Source organism: Echinops telfairi, unplaced genomic scaffold, assembly GCF_000313985.2.
Source record: "Echinops telfairi isolate 266 unplaced genomic scaffold, ASM31398v2 ScPeMD7_7424;HRSCAF=8462, whole genome shotgun sequence".
NCBI lineage: Eukaryota > Metazoa > Chordata > Mammalia > Afrosoricida > Tenrecidae > Echinops > Echinops telfairi.
In genome coordinates, this window is record NW_022111324.1 from 7,957,088 (window position 1) to 7,965,997 (window position 8,910).

Genomic DNA, 8,910 nt, shown 5'->3' on the forward strand with positions numbered 1-8,910 from the left:
CTGCAGGTGTCGGAGACTGGAACTGTTCACTGGATTAGAAAGCCTCATCTTTCTCCTGAAGAGCAACTGCTGAGCTTGCGGTTAGCAGCCCAATGTGTAACCGCTACACTACTAGGACTAGGTGGCCTTAAAGTCTCTTGGAATTCAATACATAAGCTGTCAGAGATCACCAGAGGCACCCTGCACAGATAGGCTATTAATGAAAAAAATTCTTTTAATATAAACAATAAAAATGCAACCAATTCTACGTATCTTATAAATGAAGTTAGATAGAAAAGTGGCATGCAAATGCTCACTTATAAATAGTCTGCTGATGAGTTTTCTAGTTGCTACCTCCTTGCCATAAATGCACATTGTATAGCCTTAGTTTTAAAGGATTTCTATCTGGAAGTAGACATTTTCCCTTCTTTGTTAAAGCCTGTGGGGACAAAGAAGGCATGACTGATACATGATTTTAAACATGGGAATAGAGCAGCATTCCTTGCCGACCTTTTTCTGATTAGCAAGCCTGATTCCTTCAACAATTCTTAGCTACTTCTTTTTGGGCCATAGCCAGCCCTCTTCCTCTCTCCACATCCCGGAATCAAAGGGACTTTTGTGTGTGACTGCCAACAAGCCAGCCAGTCTATCCAGGTCTTGTTTTACCTACCTTAATCTCCAAAAAGGGCCCTAACATGGTTTCTGGCAACCGGGAATTTTGAGGGCTTTTCGATAGCCACGGAATTTGTTTTCCTCCATAGGCAGAAAGGGGTGTTTGGCCCTCACTGGGCCCAGCGAGGAGAGCTGGAACAGCAGCTTCCTCCTGCCTGTGGCTGGGCGCATAGGCAAGAGCTTGCTGTCACCCTCCGTGGAAAACCGGAATGGGGAAGAGTAGGTGGCCTTCCTCCCCTTTCCACCAAAAAATAGTAACACTTGAGAGACTTGGAGGACCTAGGTGTCACTTTCCTTTCAGAAGTAGAACCTGAAAACGTTTGTTTTGTTTTGCTGGGACTGTTCCCGGTCCCCCATGATTTTGATTTGGGTAAGGGCTGGAATGGCTCATCTTGACTCTAGCCCGTTAAATGCCAGAGGCAGGGTGCATGCTGATACTTTATGGTTTACTCCTGTAAGAAGATGGAGACAGGATGAATCTTTTTGAAGGCCCCTGTGGCTTCCAAGTGTGCTCAGGCATGAAATCAAACCCAGTGCCACGCTTTCTCCCTGCCCGCCTGCAGCTGGGTTCCGCTTTCCACATTGGCAAGGTAGGTGCTTCGGCTCTGGCGTGAGTAGGAAGCGTGGAGTGGCTTTTGGTTTTGTTCTTTCTTGGGTGGGAGGTTGAGCTTAGTCAGACATGGTCTGACCCCACTGTCTGGGACACCAGTAAAGCTGGATACCCGAGCAGCACCTTGGCTCCGTTTGGAGGGCCGGCCTGAGGGGTTAGAAACCAGACTCCTTAAGGAGAGGTTGCCTTTGTCCTGGCACCAGGTGCCCTGTGGGGTCCCCCATCCTGCTTTCTCCTGCATGCTGCCTTCCCTGAGTGCTTGTCTGTGCACGGTCACAGCTTTCTGGAAGTGGTGTGTGTGTGTGTGTGTGTGTGTGTGTGTGTCGCGAGGCCACTTAGACGATGAGTGAATATATGGGGCCGAGGAGATGAACTCTTTTGGATAACCTGACCTGCATACCTTCCTCTGGAGTGGACACTCGGTCACCCTGTCGTGATGCCCGCCACGCCGAGGGGAGCCACCGGCCCTCTCTTCTGGTTTGACAGGATGTGTAGAGATGGGGCTGAAACAGGTCCCTTGATGGGACAGGCAAGGCTGAGGGAGTGACCCTTGTAGCCTCTGCCTCCACCCATTGTGCTCCCTTAGCTGCATGGTGGTGGGAAGGCCACTTTCATCATGTTGCAGAATGGAGTCAGTGATGACCACCCCAGGTGAGTCCTGCATGACGGGCACACAGGACCTGGCTGCCCTGTCATGGCTGGGCCGGGGGCCAGCCATTGTCCACCAGTGGCAGCTGTTTGTTTCCAGATGGGAACAGCTGTGCCCCCTTCCACCAGTAGGCCTTTGGTACAGGCCTTGGCTGTCATCTTTGACACACAAAAAACCATCTGGAGGTAACCCAGCGGCTCTCAGCCGGTTTAAAAAAAATTATAGCATCTCCTGACCTGTGCTTTGGGGAGGGGTTAATCATGGTGACAGAGAATCAGGGTGAGCAGCATAGTAATTAGGAGTTGTCTCATGCTTGGGCGACTGCAAGGGCAGGAGTAGTTCGAATCCACCAGCTGCTCCACCGGAGAAAGAGGGAGGAGGTTTCTGTTCCTAGAAAGAGGCACAGCTCCATAAACCCTGGAGAGCAGTTTGGCTCTGCCTTATTGGGTTGCTTGGAGTCAGAACGCACTTGATGGCAGTGAGCTTGGGGTTTGGGTTGGGCAACTGGGCAACTACAGGAAGAGTGAATGACACAGAGGAGAGTCCCTCCCAGTGAGGATGCAGGGCTTAGTTCCCCCAGGCCCAGCGGGCTTGCAGCCCTGCTGAGGTTTGGGGGTGATGGAGCAGGGGATGGCCAGCAGAGTATGCACCTTCCTGCTCGTCCTCCTCCTGCAGGGCTGCCGTGTTCCTGGCTGCTCCTGGCTCTGCTGCCTTGCCTTTCTGTTGGGAAATGGCTTGTGCTTAAGGCTAGGAGTTTCCACCTCCACAATGTTCAACCAGAGGAGAGGTACCTTATCAGCTGCCTGCGCAGAGATCCATGTCTGGATAAGGAAGTGTATTCCACAACTCGGAGGCCGCTGGGAGCTTGGAGGGTGTAGGGTTCCCTGTTTCCTGCCTTCCTCAGTACAGATGCACACTCTGCTTCCTCCTTCCACTGTGGGCCTCCTGGGTTTTGGGTCTCTGGCTGTGCATGTACATATATGTAATGAAGTTTATTTTTTCTTCTGAAAACCATTTCAGGTTGTGGAGTCATCTTCTTCCTTAAGCTGGGGCACCAGAATTAAAGGCTTCATTGCCTGCTTTACCATTGGGATTTTCTGCTCACTGCTGGTAAGGCTTCACACCCTCCCTCCCCCACACTCGCTTTGAGTACATCCCTGCCCTTCAGTGCACCTCTTTTATCTTTTGCTCTTTTCTGAGATGCCTGGGGAAGAGAAGAGGGAGACAGGGAGGCAGGAGCGGGGAAGTGGAGGGTCCTGGGGTTACCTGGTGGCCTGAGCTGGTTTGGGCTGTGGTGTGAAGGTTGCTCACCCGTTCCCCCTGCTTTAACTTCCAGGGCACGCTTCTGCTGTGGGCGCCGAAGGGACTGGTCCTCTTCGCCGTGTTTTACACCTTTGGTAACATCACAGCGCTTGGCAGGTAACTGTTTTGTTTGTTTTTAATCCCACCTGAGACAATTAATAGATGGGAAAATGGTGGGATATGTTGATCCAGCAATTAAAAAAAAATTTTTTTTTAACAAGCAATTTTAAGAATTTGGAGGGAAGATTAAAAGAAACCCCAAAGCATACTCAGTGTCATCGAGTTGATGCCGACTCATAGTGACCTCATAGGACAGGGTAGAATTTTTCTAAGGGTTTCTAAGACAAAGAGGCAGCTAAAATAGATCACATTCATTTCTTTCCACTTCAAAGATATTTAAAATTTTTAGTTTATTTTTGAGAGATGACTTCGAGAGAGCGGAAAGAGGAATATGCTATGACTTTACATTGGAGGGAATGGAAGCACAGGGAGGTTGAATGGCTTCCCTGGGTTTGCAACAGGCTCCTCTGCTTTGCTGGCATCTCTCTGCTGCCAGAGACCCCCTTGGTGATTTCAGAAGGGCTTCTCAGGCTAGTGCCTTCTGGTGTGGCTTTGTTAGTCATTAGTTGCCAGCCAGCCTGCGCTGGAGGGTCTCTTGGGGAGGGGAGGGCAGAGTGTCCATCCGATGGAGTGCTTTCTGGGTGTGGGCAGCCCATCCGACCCGCTTTCGGTTCTCCGAGACGCCCCAGGCTGAGCCCATTCACGCTGATGGCTCCAGCCCCACCTGGGTGCTGTTGGTGCTGGCCCGGCTGTTCCAGCTTACATGTCCCACAGGGCACTGGACTCAGTGGTCCCGTGCTCCCACGGGTCTCTGTGAATGGAAGTTCAGACTCTGTCTCCCTGATTCTGCACTGAATCTGTTGACTTTTCTGACCTCGTTTCTGCCTTGTGCCCATGGTGGCTGTCATTCCCCAGCTGACTCACGTGCTCAGTGGAAGAGCATTTGTCCCACCCTGTCTGGTCCTTGCTTCGTGGTACAGTAGAGTAAGGCAGACAGACATCCAGGGTCGTGCTCATAGAATATGGCATAGAACAGTATGCCCAGGAAGGAGCATCTGATCCAACCAGGGAGTTAGGGAGGGCTTCCTGGAGAAGGTGATACCTTAGCTGGGTCTCAGCAGGACCAGATCTATCACCTCTCTCACCTGAAGTGTACTGCGGCGAGGTTTTTCTGCCTCCTTTCTTGTCTCCCTCCTGTAGTTTATTTTCCACAGAGTTGTGGAGACTTTGCTGATACCTCTGCATAACCTGGTGGTACAGTGGCTAAAGAGCTTGGCCTGCTAATCACAGGGTTGATGGTTCGAACCTCCCAGCTGTTCTGCTGGAGAAAGACATAGCCGTTGGCTTCAGGAAACCTCACAGCCTTGGAAGCCCTGTCTGTGGGGCAGTTCCTCTCTGGGTCTAGCCCCCTCAGTGGCTCCCTGTTCCAACTCTTTACCACTCAGGAAAGGCCCTTTGACAGGCCATCCTTCCCCTCCGCCCCACTTCCCAGCCGGGCTGAACATTGCACGTTTCTGTGCCTTTGTGCCTGCTGCTTGTTTTTCCTGGAGTAGCTGCACCGTCCCGCGTGGTAGGTACTTTTCATGCCCCAGTGCCCTAGTGGATTGAGCCTTGGCCAGTCACTCCAAGGTCAGCGGTGGGAGATGAGGCTGTCTGCTCCCGAAAAGATTTATATTCTCGGAAACATTAAGGAGCACTTAGTTGTACTCTGTCCTACAGAGTCACCATGAGTTGGAATCTCCTTGTTGGTGATAGGTTTGAGCGTGTTTTTTATTTTTAATACACATAGTAGATAATCAGAAGTACAGTGGCATTTTATTACATGGACTTGTTATGTGTCTGCAAGCCACTTGTTGGCTATGCTTGTTGTCTGTTCCCAGACTTATTTCTGCCTGGAAATGTTGGCCCACTGGCCAAGTGCCTGTCTCTGGTTACCTTCTGAAAGTATTTTTTATTATGAATGCTCAGGGCAGTAGAATTCTGGGCTCAGGGATGCCTAATCTCACTTCTAACACACTGTCATATACTAAGTTACGGGGTGTGGGGGTTGTGGTGGGTAGCCCATGTATGTTGTAGGGTAGCGTGCAGGCTGGATGTCAAGTTAGGTTGTCCAGGAGAACAATCTGGTTAGTCTGCGTGGGGCTGATTCTTCCCAGCACCGGGCCTGGTGTCGGAGCAAAGGGAGTGACTCCGGGCTGTGTCAGGAGTCAGAGCTAGCATCTGGTACGTTTTTGCCTATGTGTGGAATTTAATTTTTGAGACCACCCTTGGCTATTGTTTTCTGTCCAGCCAGGCTAAAATAGAGTGCACCCAGCTCAGACTTGAGCTCATAGAGTAGCATTAAACTCAAGTTGAAAGTCTGTAGCACTTCAGAGATGGGCAGGCGTATTTGAAAAGTTTTTGTTTCTATGGAACAGTCATATCTTCTGCTTGTTGACTTGAATCAAACACAGGATGTCACAGTTACCACCTGGGCCATTGTCCTTGGGATTCAGGCAACAGGAAGCAAAGCTGGCTTTAGCATTGTGCTGCCCTCCCTTACGTTCAGCCTCTCACTTGGCTGGCTCTCAGATCCCATCACAATAGCAGCTTCTAGTGATGTGTTTCAGAGCTACGAATCCGATTGAATACTGGCTCTGAAGGCTCCCGGCTGTCTGGTCTTGGATAAGTAAACCGACCTCTCTGAGCGTTGTTTCCTCCTCTCAAAAATAGGCGTGACAATACCTACCTCGGAGGGTTGCCAGTGGGTGAAATGATGTGATGCACTTGCTATCTGACATTTAGCAAGTTTTCAGTGGGTGATGGAATTATCATTAGAATTATTCCTGGAAGAAAAGGAAAAGCTGTGCTTAAGATTGTAACAACAACATGTTTATGTAAACATAAACAACTTAAGGTTGTAACATAAACATATTTATGTCAACATGAACAACTTAAGGTTGTAACATAAACATATTTATGTCAACACGAACAACTTAAGGTTGTAAAGGGTGGTTCTCTGGTAAATTTCCTGAGTCCTCTTCTGACCTGCTTGTGAGCTGGTTTCCATGGTGAGGAAGGAGGGACAGTAGTACCCTTCAGAAAGCAGGGTGGTCTTTCCAAGTGGCTCTCAATGTGGCTACATGCATTTACAGTCCAGCCATGCTGTTGACTTACCAGGTGGCAGGTAACCCCTCTGGATTTTAGTTTCCTCATCTGTATAGTAACTAATAACTGTTCCCACCACCTAACCTTTAGGTTGTGGGTGGGTTAAAGAGAGCAATGCCCAGAGGGCCCTGAGGGGCAGTGGCTGGCCCAGAATCAGAGATGGCCAAACGTTATCAAAGGCTGCCAAGGTCATTGCCAACCTCGGACAGTCTTGGGGCAGTGACAGGGAGACGCGGCGAGGTGGGCGCCTAACATTGGTCTGGCTCTGGTCTGAATGACTTGTGTGTGTTTACTTCTCAGCACCATGTTCCTCATGGGACCAATGAAGCAATTAAAACGAATGTTCGAACCAACACGCTTGATAGCCACAATCGTGATGCTGGTAAGACCTGCCGTTTAGCGGGACTTCAAAAAACGAGAGATTTTATATTTACTGTGGGGATTTTTTTTTCCTGTTGAAATGAAAGATCTCTTTTATGTGGTCTTAAGAACCTGCTTTGTGAAACCACTGTGGAAAGGGAGGGAACGTTTGCCTTTGTTGAGTTCCCTGGAGTTTCAGTCAGTGGCCGGCATTGCCGGTTCAGTTCTGCACAGCGCCTCCTGGGGGCGTTGTTCGCGATGTCAGCTGAGTTGATCAGGAGAGAGAGCACTGTCGACCGAAGTTATACAGGCAGAGATGAGAGGGATTCGCTCAGAAACACGGTTCATTTTCCGATGATGTGCTCTGTTCGCCTTACCATCATCTGACTCTGAGATGAATCATATTTCTTCAGTTTTTCTCAGTCTTCCTGAAGCCGGTCTCCTCTCCTCCTGACCATTATACCTCTGCCCTGCTTGGGTAATGCCCTTTTATAGCGGGTGCCTGCACTGCTCTGAGGAGGGACTCCTCTTGTGATGATCAGCACTGTAACCTGTGTACCATTTGAACCTAGTACTCACATTACTCTCATTATAACAAGAGACACAGTCTCTGAACCCCTGGCCACTTTCGGTTCCCGAGGAGCATCGCGGACCGTGGTGGAAACAGAAGCAGTGTTGAAGCTTGCTGATTGAGCAGTTCCTGGGATCGGAGGATGGGGTAGAGGGTAGGGATCATGGTTCAGGGCCCAGTCCTTAGCTAGCGCGGGGTGCAGACGGCCCGGGCAGCTGCTGTACAAAGGGCTTCCTAAGAAAGGGTCAAGGGAAAGTGTTCGATGACATGTAAGCCAATGACTGACCTGAGAGAATGACAGCCTGTGTTAACCTTTGCGCTCACATGCCCTGTCCATCAGGGGACTTCCTAGTGTTTGCCAGAGGAGGTCTGTGTGTGTTAAATGGCCAAACGATGGGTGGATTAGATATGAGATCTTGTACCGACAGGGATTCTTGAAAGTAGGGCCATTCTGTCTCGACCAGTTTGGCTCCATTGGGATGTTGATTCTGCTGGCGGACACCAGGTGCTCAGAGGCCTTGAAAGCCTTGCAGTGAAAGCAGACAGTGGGCTGCAGCAGTAACTGCCAAGTTGTCTGGGTCTTACCATGCTGCCGGGATATTCATGAACCATTTCCCCTCTCCCTCCAGGTGTGCTTGGTACTCACCCTGTGTTCTGCCTTTTTGGTAAGTGCGTATTCCACTGTGGCTGAAACTTGTTGGCATTTGCCTCTGGCCACACACTCTGATGTCATGAAATCAATTTTCTTTCAGTGGAACAAAGGACTCGCCCTCATCTTCTGCATTTTGCAGTCTCTGGCCATGACGTGGTAAGTAACCTTTTCAACAGCCTTTCTCACGTGAGCTCTCTGACTGACGCCGCTGCAGGAGACACAACCCCATGCCGTGTGGGCAGAGGCTCAGTGTGGAGGATCCTCAGCCATGCCAATGAGGCCACCCAAGCCTGTCGGCTCGGCCCGCTGCCAGTAGATGGCGGTAGTGGTTTAGCGTGTCCCTGGAGTCTGTTGACTTTTTGCTGCTGTTGTGAGTTGCTGGGCTCATGGTTGATTTTTTGAGACCTTCAGTGTTACGAGCAATTGTGTGCAGGAAGTGAAGAACAATGAAAGTATTGTAAGGGCTGGTAAAGAGAGACTTACGATTTAAATATCATCGTGGTTGAAAGGGAAGACGGAAGAAAAATAATGAACGCTGTACTTGTGATGGGATGAGTCACCGAACAAGGACAAAAGGGACTTATCCCCACTCTGAGGGACAGTGACTGACAGAAAGGGAGGCTGTGGCATGAGCCCTGGAGGGGCGTGGCCTTGGGACTGATGACTAGGACGCGGTCGCTCCAGGACCTGAACAACTGCAGTGTAGAGGCGACTGATTTATTCTGGGGGAGATGTTTGCTAGAATGTGCATCAGCTAAGAAACCTGGCCCTGGACTTTTTAAAGCTTTGAAGGAGTCAGTACACCGAAGAAGTGAATCTCGAGGCTGCCGATTTGGCAACCTCTTCCCGTGAGTAACTCTGGACACTTGAGTGAGTGCGCTTTCAAATGGCCTTTTGGTGTTTGCCAG

The 8,910-nt window shown here is 50.0% G+C and overlaps 1 protein-coding gene across 1 annotated transcript in view; it reads left to right on the top strand.

Annotated features, from left to right (window-relative positions):
- Positions 1-946: 946 nt before the first annotated feature.
- The window catches only part of SFT2D2 (SFT2 domain containing 2), a 12,436-nt gene continuing 4,472 nt past the window's right edge, over positions 947-8,910 (top strand). The window contains exons 1-6 of the mRNA XM_004706842.2: positions 947-1,241; positions 2,931-3,020; positions 3,247-3,329; positions 6,720-6,801; positions 7,980-8,015; positions 8,103-8,158. Coding sequence (XP_004706899.1) covers positions 1,125-1,241; positions 2,931-3,020; positions 3,247-3,329; positions 6,720-6,801; positions 7,980-8,015; positions 8,103-8,158 — 464 coding nt within the window. The 5' untranslated portion in view covers positions 947-1,124. The remainder of the gene's footprint in view (positions 1,242-2,930; positions 3,021-3,246; positions 3,330-6,719; positions 6,802-7,979; positions 8,016-8,102; positions 8,159-8,910) is intronic.